General features: G+C 43.6%; 1 protein-coding gene across 3 annotated transcripts; it reads left to right on the forward strand.

Annotated features, from left to right (window-relative positions):
* The first annotated feature begins 1,320 nt into the window (after window positions 1–1,320).
* Window positions 1,321–24,511, forward strand: nova1 (NOVA alternative splicing regulator 1). 3 transcript variants are annotated; one of them, XM_028982744.1, is made up of 4 exons: window positions 1,321–1,914; window positions 9,570–9,713; window positions 14,728–14,894; window positions 16,047–24,511. In XM_028982744.1, exons 1-4 carry the CDS (start codon window positions 1,752–1,754, stop codon window positions 17,064–17,066), a joined length of 1,494 nt encoding a protein of 497 aa, XP_028838577.1. In that variant the 5' UTR covers window positions 1,321–1,751; the 3' UTR covers window positions 17,067–24,511. The 3 variants fall into 3 exon arrangements, with proteins under 3 accessions (XP_028838577.1, XP_028838578.1, XP_028838579.1); XM_028982745.1 differs by lacking the exon at window positions 1,321–1,914 and adding an exon at window positions 4,283–4,873; XM_028982746.1 differs by lacking the exons at window positions 1,321–1,914; window positions 9,570–9,713 and adding an exon at window positions 13,328–13,454.
* The last annotated feature ends 1,248 nt before the right edge of the window (window positions 24,512–25,759 follow it).

Here is a 25,759-nt window from a genome sequence, read left to right on the forward strand (position 1 = left end):
AGATAGCGAGAGATACTATGCTGGAGTGTGGGATGTAACTGGTAGAATGCAGGGACCCCGGAGCTGTGTGCGAGCAGGGTGATTTATAAACGTGTTGAGCGGTAGGCAGTGGCCGCAGCCACTTCATTCCACTCACACATACCAGAGACCAGTTAGCCCGCCAGCCAATCAGTCGTAAGTGTCGTCTAGTGCAGTTCAGATAATAAGCAAGCTGGGGGATGTTCCACTGAGGCCGGAGTTTTGTTAAGCTGAATTTTTTATTTATGGAAAAATGAGAAATTTGACTATCACATGAATGAACAAATTTTAATGAACAATCACACAGGGTTAAATATTTTCATAAAAGATCTGTTAAATTCTTACTGCTGTTTCAGACTACACGGGAAAACTGAGAAACATTAGTTTGAAAATGATTAGGTGATCAGAGTAAGGGCAGGAGGTTTGCAATAAGCAATGACAGCAATCATGGTAATACTGCGACTTCTAATAGTAAATTAAAGATTCCATAAAATCAGGTATAACATAGGTTTTCCACATTAGTACATTAAACTTTCCCCAAAAGGACCTAATGACAGAATGAAACAAACGATTTGTGATAATTCATTGATAGCCTGACCCATTCACATCCTATAAATACTAAAACTGTATTACTGTAATAAAATAAATGAATAAAATAATGGAATAGAAATGTAATTAGTTACGAATGTTCGTGCATTTGATTTTTTTTTAAATCATGCATGTTCAAACTTTTAACAAAATGTTTTTCAAATGTTTGACTCAACCATGCACCCCCAAACAGCTACACACAAAGACATCAGTCACACACAACACACCGATCACATAAAAAAAAAAACACAATTTTAATCACTTTAAATTTCATTTACAATTAAATATTTTAATGAAACTTTCTAAACGAAAATGCATTTACAATGCTGTTGCACACCAAACAGGACAGCTATGGGTAATTTACATTTATAAATAATGCTGATTTGAGCTATGTTCCTGTCTTACTGCCTTGCCCCATTTTACTGAGCAGCTGAACCAGCTCATCATTATTTAATCTCATAATTATTTAAACACTAAACCGAAAAAAAACAGAACTAAAGCTATTTATGAAAATATCATTAGATGTCATTCAGCTTTTTTTATTGGCTTAAATAACTTGCCAACAAATGGCCAATTTGAACTGACTTCACCCTATTGTTGTTATTATAATTGAATAGAGCAGGTCCTCAATAGTGGCCGCAACGTCATTAGTGCTCCTGCGCTCTGGGCCACGATTGGTCCAGGGACGTGCTGAGCACCCGGTCGCGACGGCACAGTGTCCAAGGAAGCGACCGACACACTCAAAACAATATTCCAGCATCCCCATCCTCATCCCCCTCAACTCCTCCAGCGACCAGGACGCGGGCCGACGAGCGGCGGGCTGCTTTTTTTAAACTCCAGCTTTGTTCCGGGCGTCCTGTGAGTTGTTTACGTCCCCCCCCCCCCGCCTTGTTTATCCCGGCCCGGGAGGACCACTACGCCGGAGCGCGCTGATGAACACGTTTCGCCGAATGGATTTTTATATTTAGAGCTGAACGTGACGCCCCCTCCTCCAGTCAGCACCGCGCACAGCCCGGACCCATGCAGCGCCGCGCCGCCTGATTCCAGCGCCCACCGCCGGAGGAGCGACGGGCATTTTCCGCGCGTCCGCGTCCCGAGTTCACGACCCCTGCCCGCGCTCGCCGAACTCCCGCCGCGCTGGGAAAATGATGGCAGGCGGAGGAGCTGTTCAGCAGAACGGGATCTTCGCGGGTCCTCAGCACCACGGCCAGGCGCCGCACATGGAGCCGGAGCCTCCCGATTCCCGAAAACGCCCGCTGGAGACCCCGACGGAGGAGGCGAGCAGCACCAAGCGCACCAACACGGGAGGTAACGTCTCTCGCAGCCGGCGGGGCGAAAGTAGTGCGCGGCCTACTCCCACCGTACTACCGCTCCGCCGCCACGGCCGGTTCTACCGCCGCGCTCGCACTGCCACTACACGACCACTAACCGCAGGCTGCAGGAATTAAACTCACCTCCACGCACCGCGGAGCACCTGCCTGCCTGTGCGAGGAGCCCGTGGCCCCCCGCGTCGGGACCGATTTGGGGGTCTCCGTTCAGTTGTCCCTCGCGTGTGGGTGGCTGCGACCAATTGGGCGGAAAATGCGGGGAAAGCCGCCGAAGCGCCATTGAAATAAAGCAAGAGGCAACAGTGAAGAGAGACCTCTTCACTCGGTCTTTGGTACTTCGCCACGAGTGCTAAACGACATAAATAATAAAAGGATAAAAATAGTATTTACTTATTATTAATGTTCTGACATTACCGGACGGCCTACCTCGTTAAAGTCCTCCGGCCTAAAGACGTCTTCCGGTTTTTACAAAGCAGGTGTAGAAAATAATGTTGTACGAGTTGAAGACGCGTCGACGCGCGGTTTCACCCCAACGAAGCACAATCGCGCGGGAAAGCGGCCGCACGTGTCACGTGGAGCCCGCCGTCACGTGACCCGGCCGGCGCAGCATCCGGGAACCCGCGCGGAAAACGCGGCTTCTGTGACGAGTTGGGCCTTTAGGACACGTTCTCACCAAAAACTACCGACTACACGACGCGGCCTCGTACCAGCGCAGTCTCACCTGCGGCCAGGTGCTGCTCGGCCATCTTGCGCTTCCAAGTTTGAGGAAGTGCGAGTGGCGGTTTGCTAAATCACTCGAATACAACTGGACGCTGGACTGTTCTGTGGCTCTGGGTTTGAATTCACGTTTATGTGTGGCCTATACACAGTGGTGAACATGCTTGCAAAAAGACAAGCATGCAGTTGTAGAACGCACACACTCCTGATTGTCCACGCTACCAAACAATTACTAAATTATGTACGGCCCAATTAAGGCAATATTGTGGGTAAACCAGGATACACAGAGACGAATATGAACAGAGTGTAATATGAAGGTTAATGGTTATTACCATTTTTTCCACTGCAAATTGCTGCATACTGCAAAATGAGCAGTATGAATGAATACAATAGTGTGGCTCAAGAAATGACTGTTTTTGTATGTACCTTCGTACGAATGCTGGATCGTGGCAGATGTGTGTGCTCTTGTAGGCTTTTGAAGGATGCGGCTGTGCTGCGCTGGCTGTAGAACGAGCAGAAAAATGATGGCCGAGTCACTGGACGAGGAGCTGATGCGGGAATGCGTGTTGCCGTGCCTTCGTGTCCTGACGGATTTAGTCGCAGGTGTGTTTGTATGAGCGTTTTGTATGTGTGTGGGTGCGTTTGAGAGAAGGACACAGGTGCCCTTGTGGAGCGGTGGTGACGTGAGTTGACTATGAATTTGCCAGGTGGTGGGTAGGGGAGGGGTGTTGTAGAGAGAGCGAGAAAAAGAGAGGGAGGAAGCTCCTGCCTTCCAAAATGTCCAGCCGCTGCGCGGGACGTGATTAGCTTTTATGATCAGGATGCATCCAAGCGGCTTCAGCAATCATAGGAATTCTGCTCGGGATTTGGCTTTTCGCACGGGGGCCGCTGAGAAGCCATTAAGGCAAGACAAATGAACGTGAGGGATACAAAGCTAATTAAAAGACAAAAATGCAGTAGTGCAAACGGGATGTGATTGATCATGTGGGCTTCATGAAATGGGCGGTAGAGGAACCCCCCTCCCCCTTATCTCCGACACACACAGGCACATGCTTTCATGTCCGTACCACCCTTTCTATAGGATTTATTGGCACTGATTTACGCTCGACAGCCCGCTCTGTGGCTCTGCGGCAGAGTCTTGCCGTTCTTCCATTTTCAAAGAGGCAAAGGAGCTCGAGAGCGAACCGTGTCGTCAAACATGGCCGTCCGAGGGATTCTCGCGCTCCCTCTTTTTCTCTGCCCCCTCCATCAGTCTCTTCGTGTCGCTTTCATGGACTCTCCTCGTTCTGTGAGCAAGGTCATTTGCCCACTCGCGCTTTGTCTTTTCCTCTTTCGTCCTTTCGCCGTCCATTGCTACGATTTCGCATTTTGCCCGAAACGTGTGCGCGGTGCTTTTATAGTGCTGCGTCAAAGGGGGTGGAGGTGGATGAGGGTGGAGGGGTGATTGGGGCGGCAGTTGGTGGCAGAAGAGAAGAAAGCCCTGTTTCTCTTTCTCTTCTTGGTGTGTGGGGGGTGTCTTCAGAGTTGGGGGGGTGTACGGCGGCAGGCATGGGGGGGTGGCGAATGATTGGACACGCTAGGTGCCTCTCCGCACAATGCAGCAGTGGGCCGGGGCTAGCAATGAATATGGATGAGAGGCGGCGGGGAGAGAGAGAGGGTGCGAGCGAGAGAAAGCCAGCGCGAGGGAGCGAGCGAGCGAGCGAGAGGACTGATGCAGTGAGGGAAGAACCTCAGTCCGGCGCAAGGAGCTGAACAATGCAGAGCGCGCCTCCCCTGAAAAGCGCGCAGCCCGGGCGTTAGCATCTCGGCCACACACTATCTCAGAGCCTGTGAGAGAGAGAGAGAGAGGGGGGAGAGAGAGAGAGAGAGAGAGCCACCGAGCACACGCGCAAGAGAGAGAGAAAGAGAAGGGGTCTACTGACTGCGGAGCATGGAGAGGATGCTGTGGTGACGTTTGCAGCCAGCCAGACCCCCCCAACCCCCATCCCCAACAACCCCCTTACCCTCCCCTCCACCGCCCCCCAAATTTCTCTGAGACACACAAACCCGGGGGGGGAGAAAAGGTCGACCGGCCGCCGCCGCATTCCTCGACGCCCGCCATCGCACCTATGCTCTTGGTCCCAACGTCCAGGTGCAGTTTTCCAGCTCAGCCTTGCGCTTTGCCGCTTTGATGGCCGTCTGACGTGGGGAGGAAACGCATACCAGCAACAACAGCAGAATGGGTAAGAGACCCCCCCTTTTCGTTGACTTGTTGAGTCCAATTACACAGTTTCATTTGGGTGCTGGCATTTCATGGATCCCATCTATCGCCCAGGCATTTGTTCATCGCGGCACGTTCTGCTCCATCGTCCTTGTTGTTTCTCAGGGGGCAGGGTAACCCATTCAGGTGCAGACAGGGCGTTGGGTGAGTGGTCAGTTCGTAGGGTGCTATGTTTGTGGTGGTCACAATCCCTCTTGACCCCCACTGCCCCCATCCCTCCGCTCCTGCACCCCGATGTGGCTGCGCTGTGCCTCTGGGACATGGCTGTGTTTTAATGTGTGAAGGAGAGCGCGTGTTCTGTGTTCCGATACCGGGTCCCGGTTTTGGATTCCACATCCCGTTAACTGAGTTTAACCCTAGCGTGCTCTTCCGGGCTTTCCCTGGTGATTATGGCAGCAACAGATTGTGCTATTTACTCTAGCACGCCACGCTAAAAACCTGTTACTCATTCAGCCTGCAAGTTTGTGCGCTGCATGTGAAATTAGTGACAGAAAACACTGCCGCAGGAAGGAGAAAAAAGAGAAGGGCAGTGAAAGAGGAGTGAACATGGCTGTCACCCTGGCGATGGGTTACACAGTTATGCCAAAGGGGCTTGGGAATATGCCTTCCCACCTGCCGGTCCCTCTCGTTCTGAGCCAACAACAGGTATGTTACATGCACCGCTCCCATTGGCCCCATATACCATTCAGAAATGTCTGGGCTTGTGTCGTCGTGGCAACATTTGTTCCTTGCATTAAAACCCCACCCCCTTCTCATGCTATGGGTTAGATGGGGAGGACAGACCTACTGATGTCAGCCATCATGGGGTGACCTAAGTTTTAACCCCCATCGCCAAGGTCACGGGTCTGAAAAGCGACCCCTGCTCCCCTTGGTGCTCTGCTTGGGCTCGTTGGTGGGGTGGGATGGGTGGGATGTCATTCCCTCCTTTCATTTTTCAGTGGTCTCAGCCTCTCAGACTGCGATCCCAGCGCAATGCTGGAGGATCTTCCTAGGCTTCATTTGGGTGTTTTATGTGCTCTCAGTGATGATTGCCTTTTGTCGCTATTCATCAGGGGCATTCTGACAAATAGGCTTCGGCCATTTCCTGATCATACTGCCTCTGCTGTGTTCCTTCTGTCCTGGCATCCTCCATGCAGTTGAAATCATTGCGTCAATATGTAGAAATCTGTGGCCGCGTCTTTTTTCTTTTGGCACCAGTTCTGTCTTAACCAATGTCTTTGTTCGCTGGGAAGCATCTACTTGAGGTTTAAACCAGACCTCCGTTCCTCTTCATTGACCTCTGCGTAAATGAGATTGCCTCGTTTATGCCTAACCTCCCAAACGTGCCCTTCATGTTGTCACGGCCACCAAGTCCCAAAAGGAAAGCGAGCCAATAGCCATCAGTCACAGGAGAGAGAGGCAGGAGTGGAGGCGAGGGTCCGCTGGCGGTGAACCGGGGAGTGACGTCATTCGAATGCATTGCGTTACCTGCAGTATGCAGGTACTTATGGACTATGGGGCTCCAGATCCTCTCCTATCAGACACATATTATCCACCCCTCCAGAAGATTCCTACACAGTTGTCGCTAATGGTCATAATGCCCTTAGCTGCGCTCCCAGAGGTTCCGACAGAGGTTAACTGTTGACGTCACTGATGGATAATAAGAACCAATGCTGTGTGTGTGTGTGTGTGTGTGTGTGTGTGTGTGTGTGTGTGTGTGTGTGTGTGTGAGAGTGCATTTGCAGGAGAATGACTGACATAGAAATCATGATAAAAAAGGGATCAGCGACAGGGTCATGCCCACCTCATACCATGCTTTTCTCTCTAGTTGATAGTCACACACACCCACTAATACATACACAGCAAAAGATACTTAACCACTGGTGATTGGCGGTCTGTCTCATGTGAAATACTGAATGTGGACTGAACAGATCGTCCTTCATTACATAGAAATCCAAAAAGTAACAATGTCAGTAGACTTAAGGGTGATCAGCCATGATCAGTTAACATTGCATTTAAAATGTTCTGAACCTGGGGTTTCCTCTGGCCAAATAAAACCAGGGGAACCAGGGCATCGTAGATGTCATTTTCTTGAAGAAGTGTGGTGTAATGACTGCAGTATTCCTCTCCTAGTACCAGTCAATAGCACTTGTTCTTGCGTGTGGCCCAGTCCTCTGCGACCCAAACAATTTATGTGCCACTGATGGGTGGGTGGTTGCTCTCAGAGTGGGTGTCAATTACTTTGGTCTGCCTTGCTCAGATCATTCCACTGGTGAACGTGTTCTTTCTCCAGATCATTCTGGTGCTAATCACATTTTCTTGAATTAACAAGGCTTGCTCTGATGTTTTCTCCAACGGTGATGGCCTTGTCTCAAAGTGAATTTTCCTATTTATTGGGAGGTTTAAAAACTGGATGCTCCTGTTAGAAAGACGGACCACTGGAGCAAGCTGATCAGTGCAAACCTGACAAATACCAGATAGGATTAAGAGCCTCGGAGCGAGTGAAAAGCAATCTTCCCAATACTCCACTACAACTCTCCACTACAGCAACACGTATACCTCTTTCATGTATATCTGACATTTTTCTGCTTTTGACCACCTCTTGCGCTCCTGTTCCCTAAATGAAGGGCCGTTTGATCAATAATTAAAAAAAAAAAAACGCTTTTCATCCCTGAACAGAGGTGTTTTAAGGTCATTAAGCATCTCCATTGTCATTGCTGTACTCTCTTCAGGGAGCCTCTGAACCACTGCGTTACCCTTTGAAAAATTGATTTTTGGCCTCCAACTAGAAATCTGAGGTCACCATCTTATATTTAGTGGGAACCAATTGCTACTCTAAGCAAAGCGCTAAATTCCCATACAGGCATAGCACATGTTTGGAATAAAAAAACTTGAGCCGCATCCACGACTTTAGGAGGGCATTGCCAGAAATGAATACGCTGTGGCTGCTGCACATTCTTCACCCTCCATGGCATACAGAGTTCTGTGTAGGTATGACCAAGCGGCTGTGTAAACCCTCCTCCGTGATCAGGCCACCTTGGCAATAACCGCACAGGGGAGCCGGGAGTGAGGGAGCATGGCCCACAGAAGAGAATACGAAGGCGCACAGCACAAAGAAATGGGGTGTCGCCTTTAAAAAAAATAAATAAATCTTTACCTCGAATGCAGAAGTCAGCAAAGAGCGTGGAGGCAGCAGCTGCGAATGTTAATCTGCTCTTGTAAGTGAATCTGCATTTGCATCTACAGAGTCTCTTCACAGGAGCACTGGTGGGACGAGAAGACCTCTGTTGGTGTGTGTACCAGTGCTTTCCGAAACCTCTTGCGGAAGCAGAGCGACTGAGTCACTGCTGGCATGGATCTCGCGTACAAATCTGTGGGATTTGGCTCCCATATGGTCTCACTAGTTACGCACACTGGACCAGATTCAGTTCTACAGCACTGCTGCCATACCAGCTTCTGCTGTTGCACCAGCACAGCCCCGTTTACGGACTATTATCCGCAGCCTTTTGGCCCCCTGTTTAGTTACCATCTTGAGGATGTCCCACGAATGCCGATACCTCACTGTGAATCAACTCAGCCATTATTGGGTGAGGAGCTACTGGTGAGGGACATGAAAAAAAGGCTCCAAGATATGGGGAAGATAAATTTAGACCTCTGCAAACTGAAAAGCAGGTCAGTTTTCTCTGCTCAGGAAAAAAATCTGGGACAGGACATGTCACCCAAAATGCCAGAGAAAAAAGAATCTGGGACTAGAAATTACAAAGAGACACCTGTACCACTGTCTTTGGGGTTTATGCTTTATACACCTAATTAAATTGAAATTTTTATCATGTAGCTTCATTCTTTATTTCTAACATAATTGTAACTATGAAATAATATAAGACCTTAAATCATTCCCAGGTGGTCTGTGTTTAAATATATAAGCTCTATCTGGGATGTTCTAAAACAGAGCATTCAGAATTGGTTTAGGATATTCCTTCCTTCCGCTACCAATCAAGGCTCTGAATCCTGAAGAGGAGCCAATCAGTTGCTTTTATTAGCACAGCCATGTAAGCATATGCTTTGCATTATGCATTATGTGCCCTAGTTAAGGTTTCTGTGCTCTAGTGACCTTCGGCGCTATTGACTTTTTTTTTTTGGCTAGTTGATTGACCAACTGACACTGTACCCTCACACACGGACACTCCTTTGTTACAATTTTTTGTGCACAAGATACAATTTGGCTAGGGCGTCATAATGACAGCAATTAAATGCCATTTTAATCAAAAAGTACTTTTATATATAATTTTGACATTTCCTTTTTGCAAAAGAACCTTCAATTGCATTTTTAGTTGCACAGACAAAATATCACTTATTGAACCTCTGCAACTGAGGGGTGACAGGAGTGTTTCATTATTGTATGTTCCCTTCTAAACCCACTTTCCACCTCATATCACATTGTGGTTGGATGTGATACTTGAGACCATAAAGTACAATTCTATTATGTCAAAAAATGTGTTCAACTGGAATCCAATCTAAAGGGTGCGTCATTTTGATGTGTTATACTAGGTTCTGGTGTATGATGAAATGGGTTTGTGAGGTTTGCAGCCCACCAACCTCAGTCTCTGAAGATGAACGAAAATCCATTTTTTGCACATTTATCTTCCTTATCTTTCATTTTATTTTGTGTCAATTTCCAGAGGAGGGTGAATACTTCCTGAAGGTGCTGATTCCCAGCTATGCAGCTGGATCTATCATCGGCAAGGGGGGCCAGACTATTGTCCAGCTACAGAAGGAGACTGGGGCCACCATCAAGCTGTCCAAATCCAAAGACTTCTATCCAGGTAGGTCCCCAACCCACTCACCCAGGCTGCAATGCAGTGCGCTCACACCACTACCCTCGCCACCACAGGGAGACCTAGCAAACTCTAATAATCACACCTCTTTAAATTTCATATTTCTTCAGGGCACATTTCCTGTTGTTTGTGTATTTACTTTTATACTTGTCATCCAAACCTAATCAAATGAATGTTGGATTGATACTGTCCCCAAAGTTCAGTTTTATATGACTGCAGGGGATTTTTCGAGTGCCAATGTGTTTTTAAAGAGCAAAACAATGACAGCCATGCAAAGTATCAACCAAACAGATCACCTGCTTACTATAAAAGCTGCTCTGGTTGGATTCAACTGTCAATATTGTGTAACTGTTGCACCAAACAAGGCAGATGGTGTGCCAGCTCACATTTAGCTGGTTGTTGCATAGTGGAAAGTACCTTTACATTAAATCTACATTAGAAATTATTGAAATGCATTTTATTTTTAATAAACGATTTCAATATTCTTTATACCATATAAACTGTTATTATTATAATTATTGTAATTATTATAGTGTTTAGTTTTATTTATTTCTATTTGAGAGTCTGGCTGAAGTCAGAAAGAGGACTGTTTCAAACAGCTTTCTCCCAGAAAACTAGAGTTTGCCTGTTTTCTGTAGCACTCCTGCCACATTTGTTCCAATGTCTTGATCTCCCCCAAAAAAAACATTCCTGGGTATGCCTGTCATATAATGCAGGCTTGTACCAGAAGTCAACTGCATAACCCATGGCACTATCACACACTTCAACACGATGGTGAGAGTTTTCTCAAATATCCTCAAGATGGAGGAGCATGTGGTTGGGTCTCACCAGCTATAAGTCCTAAATTAAAATACACCAAATCTTTGTTATACTTATGGCATTTCCATTGCAGCTTCATAGTAAGTTACTGGGTTGTCCGAATACACCGATGGAGGCATCAGATGTTAATGTTTTTGCCAGGCTACCTTTCCCTCCCTGCTCTCTAGGAGATGCTGAAGCAAATTGTCCTTGAGCTGCAACACCTGAGCATGGAGCTGTCAATTGTGTCCTTCATGGATGAAGGTGTCGGCTGGGTGCTGAAATTGCAAGTGGACCAGATGTCCACATCCTTTATTGGCTGGTGCCAGAAGTTCCTATTGAAACTGAGTGCAGTATTTCCCTGTTGGATTGGGTTTTGGCTTGATCGGAGGCAGAGTAGAACATGATAGGAAATTCACAGTATAAGGTTGTATATTTCATTCTATGATGATGAAGTGTTATAGACAGAAAATTAGATTCTATATGCATCTGCATACGTTTTTTAGACTATAATTGAATAAGGTGCTTCAGGTAAGATAAATCATTTTGGAAGATGCTGATCAGTCTGCAGCGCTACGATGAAAGAAGATTGAATTAGCTGCCACATATATTTCAAATAAAACACAGAATATAATTGTTGATTTTGGTGTATTGTCGATATGTCAGTGTGGAAAACTGCCCAACAAGTCAAAATACTGAACTGGTTTATCTCCAAAGTCATATATTATCCACCCCTAATTTGGGGCGTACTTTAATCTTGCAGATTCTGAGGGATGTGTGATAGTGATATTTTCAGTTAGACCAATGAACATGTTTTTATGGCATGTAGAATAAATCTTTTACTGATTTTGCTGATGTTAGAAGAAAACTAGTCAGTTACCTGTTTCTGATCATTTGCGATACATGTGGCTGTCCAGCTATGACCTGTGTTGCTGCGTAGGTTGTGTGGTTCTACCACATCTGGAGTCCCCGGGGATTTTGTGTGAGGGAGAAACTGTGTGTGAGAGTTTATAGATGGGCCTCAGATGGTGCACTCTTGAATAGCTGTGTCTTCATTCATAGCTTCTATTGACTGAAATGCTCTTTGGGCTCCTTTTATTCTCTGCTCTTCTCATTAGCATCACCCCCCACCCAGGAAATACCACGGCTGGGGGGTGGTACAATAGCTTACATATACAAAGTAAATGATATTAAAATATTACTTATTTACACAGTAACTTGTTTTGTTACTTATATGTTTAAAAATAATTGTTAAACCATATCAGACACAACATTGAAAAACACCTTGCGGCTGCCCTCAAGGGATTATCAGGGTCAGGAACAGACTTGATCGGATTGACAGAACCTGCCGAACCTGGAGGACATGTCGGCATTTCATGTTCCTCAAACTATTCCTAAAGCACACTAGACATAAAAATGAGTAGGGATCAGCATGGTCACTCTGACTGGCCTGCAGTCACACAGTCTCATAGACAGCAAGCTGGTGTTTCGTTATAACCAGCATTACCAGGCTTTTCAGCAGCTTGTGCTACAGTAGCTCTCTTGACCAGGATGAACCTTTACAATGAGCTTTGGACCTCCATGACACTTTTGCCACTTTTTCCATGTCCTGTCTTGGGTCGTGTTTAGTTAAAACTATCCCCTACATACCAGGATCACCCTGCAAGACCAAAAACCTAGTCGTCTTCCAACCAAAGTCACTCAGAACCCAAAGTCTGACCCCCCCATTTCAAGCTACAGACATCTTCATTAAACTATTATCTATTACCTGTAATACTGTGGAGAGGTTTATATATATACTGTTGATCACTATACCAGCACTGCAACACCGGAATTACATGAATCACAAAACTCTTGTATAGCTTTGTATTATCATCCAGAATGTAACATTATACTTATAACCCTGAATAAATCAAATGGTAGCGTGTACAGAATTGTTTAATAAGTGTTGATGTACAATCTTTATTATGCTGTAGTACAATCATAGCTGTGATTATCCTCAGCACCTTGGCCTGCAGCATAACAAAGCCTGTATATCAGAGCATAATAATTCCTAAATATTGGATAAGGACAGTTAATGAGAAATGACTGGACCATTTCACCAAACGTGCTGAAATGTAGTCTGTCGGTTTTGCTTTTTTTTTTTTTTTTGAAATCTGAGTTACAAAACAAATATATCACAGGCAAGTGGAAACATGACAAGTGCAACCTGATCAATTGAAATAGTTATTTTTTTACACTCGGTAAAATGGATTGATACCGTAAATAGAGTCAAACGAAGAAAGGCAGCAAAGGAACACAGAGCGCCTTTTAAATTCGTTGCTTTTTAAGTATTGTGTTTTTAATCTCTAGAGTGATAGAAGATACACACACATAAACACCGCCTGGTTTTGTGGCGTCTGCAGTGTTTTATGTACCTATCCCTGTGAAAAATACAGTTTCTCAAAATACAGCTTCTCCTTGTGTTTTTCAGAGACACATTTCACTCTCAGCTCCGATCTTCCCTTCCTTCTTTCCTTCACCCGTTATTGCTCCAGTGGCTTCCACACTTGTATCACCAGAGCTTGTATTTCTTATTTACGGCCCTGCTGGATGCCTTGTCTTAATTTAATAGGGATGGTAATTCAAAGCAATTCAGAATAATCTGCAATTGCTGTTCAGTGGGGTATTTCATGTGTAACCCTTTTAGGTCTACAACGGCAATTAGACACTCAACGACTGCTGCTGTGTTCCATGCAGTTGCTAGGACCAGCTACAGTTACTCTGTTTACTATTGCTGCGGCGGTGCTGCAGTTAGCGAGTAGAATGCGCTGGCCAGAGACCACAGTAACCTCCGACCCAACAGTGTTACTAACCGGTAGCCGCGAAGCCACTGGGGTTCGTTGAGGTTCTTTTGCTCGGATGTGCTGCTGTGGGCATTAATGAAAACAGGTAAATAACGACATTTCTTTTCCTAAAGTTATTCCAGATCCCTGGGTGTTGAAGGTACGGCTTGTAGAGCTGGTCAGCAGCAGAGGGATGACTATAAAAAGAATTCCCTTTCAGTCCTGCAGGTTTTGTTTTGTTTGGCAGCTGGCTGTTTCACTCTGACACACACACATTTTTTTGTATAGCAAATAGGACTTTAATGTCATGAGTCACAGGGAGGGGTATAGCAAGTACCCCGCCGTCTGACTCACAGATGGTAACTACTAACTTATGTTGCACACTCACCCACATGAAGTAGACTATAGTAGACTCGAGTGATTCAGTGTTATTCAGCGCAAGCACACAGTCTCACACTGACCAGTGCCCTACTAACACACGCTTGCGAACAGAAACACACACACACAGACTGGCTGCAGAACTGTGCTTTGATACCTCTCTGATGGACATTGCCTGAATGTTGACAGGTGCGTATAGGGCAGATGTGTGACATTCAATCCTTTGAGAAAAGATGATGACATCACAGCAGAAGAAGACAAATGGTCGAGACAGCGTGCTGTTGCTCGGTGACAAACAGGCCACTCTCTCTGCCAGCTGGTTCTTCTATTTATTCTATTTATTCTATCTATCTATCTATCTATCTATCTATCTATCTATCTATCTATCTATCTATCTATCTATCTATCTATCTATCTATCTATCTATCTATCTATCTATCTATCTATCTATCTATCTATTTATCTATCTATCTATATATATGTGTGTGTGTGTGTGTGTGTGTGTGTGTGTGTGTGTGTATATATATATATATATATATATATATATATATAGTGTCCAAGCAGCTTTTTAATTCACAGCTCATAAGGTGCTGCTGTGCCCTGGGCAACCCAGGAAATGTCTTTTAAAAGTGCACAACAGTTGCAAGTATCCCTCTTAACTGTGGCCACCGGAGATCGGGTTGGTGTTGAAAGGTTCTAGTTGCCAAGGCCAATGTCAGTGTCAGGGCAGAATGGAGTAGAGTGTGCATGTCAGTATGTGTGCAGTGAGGTCCCCCAGACAGACTCTTCATTTCACTCTTCACTCTTCTTTTTGTTTAAGTACTAACTTTATCTTCTGCTCCTCATTTGGTCTGTTGTACTTGTGTGAAATAAAATTTTGATTGGATATTCTGCGAGCTGCACTAGAAAGCCTTTGGGTTTTTCATGCCTAGATCTGAGAGTGTAGCAACCACAGCCACTGACATATCTCCTTATTTTATGTGTTCTGTCCCCCCGAACAGGCACAACCGAGCGAGTGTGTTTGATCCAGGGTACAGTTGAGGCGTTGAATGGGGTGCACAACTTCATCGCTGAGAAAGTGAGAGAAATGCCCCAGAGCAGCCAGAAACCAGAGCCCGTCAGCATCCTGCAGCCCCAGACAACTGTCAACCCTGATCGCGTCAAACAGGTGAGCTGCCGTTTAGGCCAATCCCAACCTCTAGACCTTTTATTGGTGAATTTGAGAAGTTAAACCCACTATATGACATGGTTAACTGGGGTATCACATAAAGCTTCTGTTGAGCCTTTTGACTAAATCCCACGAAGCTTTAGAAACCTTGTGAAGGAAATTTATGAGTTCAAATGTTAGGGAAGAGGATGGAGGGAATATTTCTTCCTTTTAACTAAGCAGGTAACTATTTTGTGAAACAATATGTTTCTAAATAAACATTTTATGTATTTTTTCATTGAAATTTTAATTAATCTAGGCACATATATGTAAATATAGTAAATATACAGCTCTGGACAAACAATAAGAGACCACATCTGAAGCCTATTGCTTCATCCCATTTTCACTATTGAACACTTCCTAAATTATTATTTTTGGGCATACATTGTTTCGTTTGGTTGGTTCATATTATACTGACATTATTATACATTTGTTAATTTTATTAAATCAAATTAAAGTGTCTGATGACTGGTGACATTTATATATATTTAATAAATATATTTTACTTATTTACAAACTGTATTTAGGGAAAGCTCAGGGTCTTGTGGTGTTTGAAATGTCCACTTTATAGACTGATGATGGCCCTAGAAGCCTTAGTAATATAATAATGAAACCATAGCAACCAATGTCATTTAATCGCTGGCTAAGTATACAAGGAACCTTGGCAGGACTCGTTAAAGAGCCACCGACATTCAGCAATCAGTCCTTCATCTCATCGGTCCATTTCCCGGGCCTGTAGGCTCCCCATAGACTTAAGGCCCTGTGTTGGGCAGGAAAATGTGAGGACAGTTGGTTATTTTTAACATCCATGTACCAGGCTCAGAAAGAGAGACGGGGAGAGGGACTGATAGAGAAAGAGAGAGAGGTCAAGGCAGCTGCAGCATAAGCCCGGGGATCAACAAATGGCTGAGTTAAGCACAGGCTGTGGAGTCAGTCTAAAGTCACAGTCGTGTCACTAACTCTACAAATGTGTTCCATGCACCACACTGACCCAAATAAATGACTTTTTCCCTCAATTTCTGTGACAAAAGCTTTTTGTCCTCTACATCCCTCCCCTTCCCTTTGTCCTGTTCTTCTTGTCTTCTGAATCTCCTCCCATCTGTCACTTTGCAGGCCAAACTGATTGTCCCCAACAGCACGGCTGGATTGATTATTGGTAAAGGTGGGGCCACAGTAAAAGCTGTGATGGAGCAGTCGGGTGCCTGGGTCCAACTTTCCCAAAAGCCTGAGGGCATTAACCTGCAGGAACGTGTGGTCACTGTGAGCGGGGAGCCCGAACAAAACCGCAAGGCCGTGGAGATCATCGTGCAGAAGATCCAAGAGGACCCGCAGAGCAGCAGCTGCCTCAATATCAGCTACTCTAACATATCGGGCCCCGTTGCCAACTCCAACCCTACAGGCTCCCCCTACGCCAATACAGCCGAAGTCCTGCCCAGCGCTGCTGCGGCCGCCACTGCATCCACCCTTTTAGGCCAGGCGGGTCTGGCAGGGATGGGTGGTTTTCCTACCACCATGTCCAGCTTCTCTGGAAACGACCTGCTCGCCATCACCTCGGCCCTGAACACGCTGGCCAGCTACGGCTATAACACCAACACCCTCGGGCTCGGCTTGAACCCAGCTGCAGCCTCGGGGGTTCTGGCCGCTGTCGCAGCAAGTGCCAACCCTGCAGCTGCCGCCGCCGCCAACCTGCTGGCTTCGTATGCCAGTGAGGCATCAGGGGGCGCCGGTCACCCTGCTGCACCTAGTCTGGGTGGCTTCTCCCTAGGATCCCTCGCTGCAGCTACGGGGGCGGCCAATGGCTACCTGAATCCCTCATCCCCGCTAGTGGCGTCCTCTCTACTGGGCACAGAGAAGCTGGCAGAGGGCGGCAAGGAGGTGGTGGAGATCGCGGTGCCGGAGAATCTAGTTGGTGCCATCCTGGGCAAGGGTGGCAAGACGCTCGTGGAGTATCAGGAGCTGACGGGTGCCCGGATTCAGATCTCGAAAAAGGGAGAGTTCATCCCTGGCACCCGCAATCGGAAAGTAACCATCACAGGGTCACCGGCAGCGACACAGGCTGCCCAGTATCTCATCAGCCAGCGAATCACGTATGAGCAGGGCGTCCGTGCCACCAACCCACAGAAGGTGGGCTAAAACAGACATGGAACGAAAGAACAAGAATTGCGCAAGGGACAGAGAGAGAGGACCCCGGTTGAGAGAATGAGTGTTATTGTTTTTTTTTTTTGAAAATTGGAAGTAGGGATCATGGTGGAGGAACGGCTCTGAAAATGGAACTATGTTTCAGTACAGACAAGGACAACTGTGGTGGACGACTTAAAAAAAAATGCAAAAGGTGATAAAGGCCAGGGGGCAAGATGACAGTGTTTGATATGTGAATATGCTTTTTTAAAAAAAAACAATTGTGTTGAGTCCCCTCGGTTGTGTTGGTCTGAGCATTTGATCCCTTTGTCGTACCGCAGATGCAAGGGGAGAGGCCTCTTGATTTTATCGTCCAACATGTCATCAAGTGGGATTAATCGCGTCTTTGTTTCAGTTTTCCTTTGCAGGCCACCGGGTTTGGTTTTCCGACTATTCCAGTCTCTCTGGGAGAGTGAACACATGCTGTAGTCTTCTGATAGTGACCCTTTGTGTTCTGTTTTGTTCTGTTCCCTCTCTGTCAGTATCTTTGCTATTAGCATCTATATTAGAACTAGAGTACACAGTGCAGTTTGTGTTGTTTACTTATGGGGGATAATCATGGAAACGAAACAGCGAAAATCGCCGGTGACCACTTCGGTCATATCGACGTGCGTCCCCTGCTTTCGCAGACTCTGCACGGTTAATATCTGTCGGGTCATTGAAATAACATCCACCACCATTCGCTAATCAGTACGGTTTTACTCAAAGCTTTTTAGATTTACGTAAAAAAAGACAAACAAACCTGTGCTATCAGGTTGACATGAATGTAAAGACTTATCTTAATGTTATTTTTTATATGTAAAAGGATCAAATGGCGTGTCACGGTGTAACATAAAATATAAAATATAGGAGTCGCTACTGGACAGAGACTGTGAGAGGTCAATGATCAGACGTTCTATGCGAGAGGTCAAGAATGTAAATGCACATGGACACACACACACAGATACAGAGAAACACAAAACAAACACTTACACACACATACACACGTGGTTTAGTTGCCGGATCCCACTTTTGGTGCTACTAACATTGCGGTAGTGGTAGAAGTTGTGACTACTGACACACTGTAGTGTGCGTTCTCCCAATTCCTGTTTTGTTTTCTGGTGAAAGGAAATGGAAAATTTTTTAACTTTTTAGCACGACAGCCATCGTCACATGCGCCTGATCTGTCCACAGGCGAGCAAGGGACACCAGCGAGATACAGCCAGCTTCAAAGCGAAATATTGAGCAATGTAATCCAATAACTGTTTTAATCTGCTGTCGTCCTCTGTGTTGCTGCTCCTGCAAACTCATTTAGGCCTAATTCGGCAACGTCCTGACGCGAGTCCCCTTCCAACTCCATCCCAAATCCTTGCCCTTTGATGGTGGCAGCGCAGATGCTTGCTCAGTCTGCCACACACAAACACAGCTCAGGTTGTCTTACCTCACTATTGAATTTAAAGGGATTGGGGGGGAAATGTATATCACTGGGATTATTTCCAAACGTGAATGTAGCACTTCAGTGTCTGTTGAAAAGCAGGTAGAGCCGTTCTTTCAGACGCGCGAAGTGGAAAAATAAAACGCACTGCATCGAGGGAGAGAGAGAAAACCCCCCTCTGAACGACCTTCTCTACTGAACTCAAGGCACGACAGAGGTCAGTGCGACTTTCCGACCATACTGCACAACTTGCATTGAAACACACACCCTGCAGGCATTTACGGGAAGCGTTATCGATAAACACTGTATTGAAATCTGCCATGCTTGTTGTATGGCTTACGTTGTGTAAGTGCAGCATAATCTCCGACATTACCTTACCGAACATTCAAACACACCAAGAGTATCCTGCTGCTATACATACAAATGACTTTAGCCACGGGGATTTTTTTTTTTTAATTTATGGATTCTTTTTGTCCAAGAAAAAAAAAACCAATCACTTTTTAAATGTGGGATATTGTACAAAAACAAAGTGTTCCCCTCTGACCACACTGTGACTAGGGTGTCGGTGCTGTGGAGCGTGTTACGGTACACGTGCTTCAGACCGCATGCGCTGCAGTTCTAGAGCAAAACCTGAACAAAGCAATGAGTCTACCGAAAAACAGCACAACAACATCAATGCGTACTTGGACATAACTCGATGTTGCACAGTGAAGAGCTGCTGGCGTACCGTGGCGAGGGTCTCTTGTCTTGAGCGGTTCTTCTGTGTCCGGTCTTCTATATATAACCGCATGGCAATGCCCAATCTCATCCTGACCCACTTTCTCTGTTTCAAAGACATTTATCAACAGCCTCAACCCAGGGTTCCATAATCATAATCAGCTTTGTGCACGAGAAAATGGACGCATCTCTCTGAAGACATACGAGTGACAGAGAGAGGTAGACATGCATTGCTTAGAACAGAGTACTATGTCAGTTTTGTGGTGTGATACCACCCAGTTTTCATATCACTCCATATAGTGCAGTGCGCTTTTGAGGCCTTTATACCCCATTACTTCAAATCCCTGTGAATGTGCAATTTACATTTCAGCAGTGCTACGGGGTCAAAAAAGGATTGAAAATGTACCGTGATATGTGGGTACAAAATGGTCAAGGTTATCTGAGGTCATTAATGTAAGCACAAACACATCAGAGGAGGCATCGGTAAAACAAAAAGCATAATTCTCTGTGATTAGGCACTCTGCATTTCTCTTCTACTCTTCCAGAAAACGACTAGTTTCCAAATCCAGCATGTTCTGAAAAGGGGAATGTTATGTCTTTCTATTTCCCCCTTAACTACCTCTATCATTCAACTTCCTGTTTTCTTTCCCTCTTGCTCCTCTCCTATTTCCAATCTCTCCAATATTTAACAATCCAGAATGTTTCTTCCTAGTCTTTCCGCTGTTGCTCTCTCTCTCACACACACACACACACACATACACATACCCACACACACACACACTCTCTTCCTGTTCTGTTGGTATTACGCAGTGTTATTAATTGATGATAAATGATGCATTGGAGGTTAGAGGTCATTAGGATTTATCCCTCCCCACATCAAACCAAAGCCCAGTACAGTGCTTATTTACTGTGGGCTGATGCCGAGACAAGGAGGAAGAGCAGTTTAGACTGGGACTGGCCTTAATCTTTGTTCAGGAACTGGGTTCATATCTGTTAATAAAAAGGCATCATTTGATTATGGTCAATATGTAGTGGAGGTACATTTGTTTTACTCAGAGGACTCAGAGAACAGAGAAATGTGCTTCTTGGTAATTTGACTGGCAGAGGAGTGTGAGGGAATCATACTTGATTGTGACCTCAAGTTCAAAACGGCAGCATCAGCATTGTCGTTTCAACATGATATATCCTGTCTCAATCTCTTACGTTTTCTCTAGATCTCTCTCTCTCTCTTTCTATCTCCCTCGCTCTCTCTGTTAAACCTCTAATTTTTCTACTGTGGATTATGTCCTGTCACACAGTCTACGTGTACTTTTAGTGTAGTTTTAATGCTAGTTTGTAGTCCAAAAATGCAGTCTTGAGCTGTGGATTTCAGTGTGTGAACTATGTTATATTTGTGTGGATGACGAAAGTGCCAACAAGAGCCTGATAAAGATTAGCTTTTGCAAATTCATTTGTGCATTTAGAGTTGCTTATTCCGGAGTGATGGTGTCCATAATTTACGTCATTTTGATGATTTTAAGTCAAACATAAAGAAAATGTAAAGAAATATTGGAAGCAATATTGTAGCATGTTGTCCAGTTTTGTGTTTTTGTTATGTCTGTTGTATGAAATGTTGGATTTTCAACAAATTTTGAATGAATAGGTTTACATGTACTTTTTGTAAAACTGTAAGTTAAAAATAATTTAAAAAATGCTGCTATTTGATAAGTGAAATATACAGAATATTTTAGTTTAAAAAAGATGTCTGGTCTGTTGATTAGAAAATGTGCTCTTGGGGACAGGAGCATGAAACGAGGTGTAATACTAAAATAAACCTAGAAGCAGTAATAAGAGTCAGTCAACCTGTGCCAAAATAGACATGCGCAGCTTCTAAAAATTGTAGGTGTGTGATCAAACATTAGATACAAATATCTCCTCTAGATGCATTGATCAAGTGCCAATCAGTCAATATCTTTTAGTTGAACAGAAAAGATAATCAAGTACATAACTATTAAAAAAGCAGACACAGAGCAATGTTAGTGTTGTTTTTTTACACCATATTGACATAGATTAAGAGAATAATGATTGTTATTTTATGCATCCATATCGGTTTTTAACACTTGTTGTCCATGCATCTTGTGCATTAGTTTGACTTGTGGCTTTGGCATTCAGTACTGCTCTCCTTATTCATTAATTCTCTATAGGTCAGCATGGAGTAGGCATTAACATGGTACAAGCATTCATATAACAGCCATTTATGATCAAGAGTGTGTTTCGTGGAGTTAGGTGTTATCTTTTTTGCACGTCTCTATTGCATGATATCAAAGTGAATTACAGGGTGGGGAAGCGAATCAAAAGAAAAAAATTAACAAGGTGTGTCTGCATGTGAAATATGGAGCAATGTTCCATTTGTTTTGTCCATTTATAAACTTTTATTTCTATCTCTTTTTATTCCTCAGTCAGGTGGGGGGAGGGTGCCTTTTATAGGCCTATGTGCATGGATCTAAACATGTAACCATGGCAACCCAGGTCAGAAAATCCAGAATGCTAGCAGATACGATTCAGCTCTTTCAACAATGTCAGGACCTGTGGCAAATCTAGAGTGTATGGTATGTGTAAGTGTGTCACACAGTCCTTGTTCTTTGTTCATTTGTCATTGTTAAATGACAGCAAAGGTCATTATATGCCTCTCATACACAGTTTAAAGTATTATGGTACCATGTCTTGTGAGTCTGTGAAATCCCACATGAACTCTGGTTTAGTGTATTCTAAACTGGACTACAGTAAATTTTCAGCCCTGGCGCCTCTATTCATCTGGAAAAAAGTAGCTGCTGCTTTCAAACCAGTGTCATCCATTTTCAAGCCAGTTTTATTTAGTCCAGGAGCCTAGAACCACTCAACTCGCTCTTTTACCCCATTTTGCTGTTGCATAGATGCACTTTACTGATTGCCCAGTCCTTTTAAATGCATTGGCTAGCATTGGATAATAATAAAAAAACATTTTTAATGTACCGGGTTCTTCCAAGGTCATCCTTTCTTTTGTGTTCTCTTGTTCTCTCATTTATGCTGTATGTATTAGTTGTTTGTGGAAGCTTGGTAGAACATTTGTGCTATCTAAAGGAATAGAAAATCTTATTTTCGTTCCGCCATTTGTTCTGCTACATTCCCTGTATTTGAGTGTGTGTGTTCTCAAATTACTGTAGCTGGTGGGATTTTTGTCAATATGGCCTTGTCAACCATTCTCAGTGTGCCTGAAATGATTATTATTCTAGTCCCACTGTCTTGCTGTGATGCGATCATTTTCCTCACTGGGAATCATTTGGTGTGAAGTGAAAGAAACAAAAGTGAACGTAGCAGCACAGAAATGAAAGTGTTCAGTATAGTTCATGTCCAGTTGTGTATCTTACCTGCAGATCATCCTGCCTCTAAGGAACCTCAATGGGAAGAACGGTTTTCCATTCAAACCGATGATACAGTCTATGTTGAGTGGGGTAAAAAAAAATAACTAGAAAATTATTGGGGCAGTGTCTAAAGCTGCCTGATAACCTAATCAAATTTTACAAAATATCCCTTTAGCGTCTTACACTTTTCTGGGGTTTCGAATTGCTAGCCTATTAGCATCACATTCTTAATGAGCTGTACTGGACACTGTGTTCTAAAAGTTCCATGTTGTCTGACGTGTGACCTGAATTGAGTGACCTGCCTGGTTGTCTTGGTTAACGCTTTCACCTGTAATCCCCCCGCCATTTTGCACGACTTCTTCCCCTACCTTTGCCCTCACACATCTACTGAGTGCCAAACAGAGGTGGAACCATTCCAGAGTTCTTCTTTTTTTTTTCTTTCAACGAATCATTTTCCCTTCAATATGAAAGAGAAATGCAAGTCAGCACAGTGATAAATGATTGTAGAAAAAAGCACTGTAAAAAAAGTTCTGGAAAGCTATGGCTTACTAACAATAGTTAACAACAGCTAACAACAGCTAACACTAGCTAACGCTAATGAATGTAGTGATAACGCTGGTTTGGGCTGCTGGTTAATGCTACCTAATCTGGAGATTATGAGTACTGATAACATTAAGACATGTGAGTAAACCCAGAACGAGCTATTTTTGACTAAATGTGGTGATTTACTACACTTTGCCTGGTATGATGGTGTGGCTGAAGCCATTCTAGCTTTTCCTGTTGAACAGAGGATGTCTGCCATTCTGCTGAACTGGGTCACCTGTCATCGTCAGTGCCATTGTACTGGATTAATTAGCTCAACTGTTCAATAATTGACCATAAAATGTGCCAAAGGTGCCATAAGGTGTGGCATTGCTTTTCGTTTGGCCAATTCACAGCCACTGAACACAGTTTAGCCGTCGTCTGGAGTTTATATGCCATCCAAATGTGCCAAATGTTGGGGAAAAACAATCTGTGGACAGCTTTTATAATTTTATTGTCATCGTTTGATTGTGAAGGACTTAATGCTGACAAAACCACTGAGGAATAAAACAAGGAAAGACTTTCTTAGTGGCGCAATGATTGTGTGTGTTTATTAATGTAGGTTAAGGAATCCATTAAAATATGACTGGCAGCAAGAATTTAAACTGGGGTCTAAAACGAATGTTAGATGGATTCTTACACTGTGGTTCATGTTCGTAATTTTGGAAAAACATTTCATTATTGATGAAGGGCTTTTTTTCCCCACTTAAATAAAAATCTAGAAGTGCCCCTTTAAATGTTCTTTATGGACATTTTATTCTACCATTTATCATCTTAAAAAAACATTATGCATACACCTTAAGATACTTGCTTTGTAAACTCCAAAAAAAGGAAATCCATCAGATTCTGCTTTTGATAAGCTTTAAAAAAAAGATTATGGTCCCAAGCCATATGGTAATGTCCATATTTTATAGTTGCCCAGAAAAGATTTTTGCTGCCAGTCATTTCTCTACTTCTTGGTTAATGCCATGCAGAAATATGTTGTTTTTTTTCCTTGGCATGTTACATTCTGTTAATAAATGAGAGCCACAGCAATGAAAGGGAATGACTGGAGAGTTTAATGTTTGTCTGTTTTTTAAAGGATCAGTTTATTTTAACATCATTGACTAATAGGATCTAAGGGTGATGAATATTTAATGTAACTGTAGTATTGTGTTTGTAAAAAAAAAATATCAGTGAGTTGTGTTTCTTGACCTGTGGATTACCAGTGACGTCAGCATCTAAATGTTATTATAATGAATCTTTTTTTAAGATTATTTTCTGAAAGCAACAACGAAGAGTCATTATAAATGTTCATTTTAGCACCATCTGTCTTCTGTTGTCTTATTCCTCTTTGCTCTCCCTCTCTTTCTCTCTCCATTTATCGATCTTTCATGAATAGCACATTCTTTTGCCCTTATATACATATATTTTACCTGACCTGCTGGGAAAATCTAAAATAATGGACATATTCTAAAGCTGTCAATATTGAATAATATTAATACTGACAGCCTTATAATATGTCAGTTAATTTGTATCGTCCAAGCAGGTCATGTATGCATGACGTATGCAACATAATGAATTACAAAAAGTGTCTGCCGTTGGTCACATTCTTTTTCAGTTATGAGGACATTTCAGTATTTGGATTTCAAATCATATATCTTAAACTATCATTCCATAATGTTAAAATTCCGACAAACAGGCTGATGATACAAATATGAATGTGTCACATAAAAGTATATGCACTTGTTTGGAACAAAACTCATCATACATCATTACACAACTTCTTTAACTTGTTTAAACTGTTATTTTGTGACTATTCTTCTTGTTATTATTATTATTACTGCTACTACTAACACTCCATATTTTACACCTCCTTCCCCTAATTGGGCTCCATATCTATTCTCACTTCCATTTTCCTTTCTAAAGTAGCTTCTTCTTGCACAGTTTTATGACTTGCAGAACACAAAATCTAAGAACAAGGCATATTTCATGAATCTTGGCTGTATGAGACTATTTTCTGTTTAAAGTCCTGTTCTGTTTAAAGGTTTTGCGGGTGTATCGCAATTTCGACAACTGACCTTATTGTTCTGAATAGACTAAATCTCTTTGACACACAGACACAAATTCACATGAACATTACTTATGTAATTTGTAATACGTGCAGCGTGCTGTCATATTTTAAAGATAGCTGTTCCTTTTTCCGAGATAAAGGATATGTAAAGATAAAATCACGTTGTCAGGGAGACAGGCTCACCGTGCAGACTGTTACTTACAGAAGTAGATGTTCCAGCAGATGTATTCTTGTCACGATTCCATTGCTCTTTCTGTGTAGCCCCAGCAACCCAGCCCTCCTTAATAGAGAAAAAACAATCTGGAATAACGGCAATGTTGAAACAACCAGAATTCTTTACACACATGTGTATATATATATTTTTTTCATTCAATAATTCTTCCTTTTGCCTTTGTTGTTAAAAGAATGTTTTCATTTCAAGACCTATAAGCCTACAAACCACCAGGTTTTAAATCCACAGTGTGATTATAATGTGATTTAATATGCTCTCGGTATAATTTGT

This window comes from Denticeps clupeoides, chromosome 6 (assembly GCF_900700375.1).
Source record: "Denticeps clupeoides chromosome 6, fDenClu1.1, whole genome shotgun sequence".
Taxonomy (NCBI): Eukaryota; Metazoa; Chordata; class Actinopteri; order Clupeiformes; family Denticipitidae; genus Denticeps; species Denticeps clupeoides.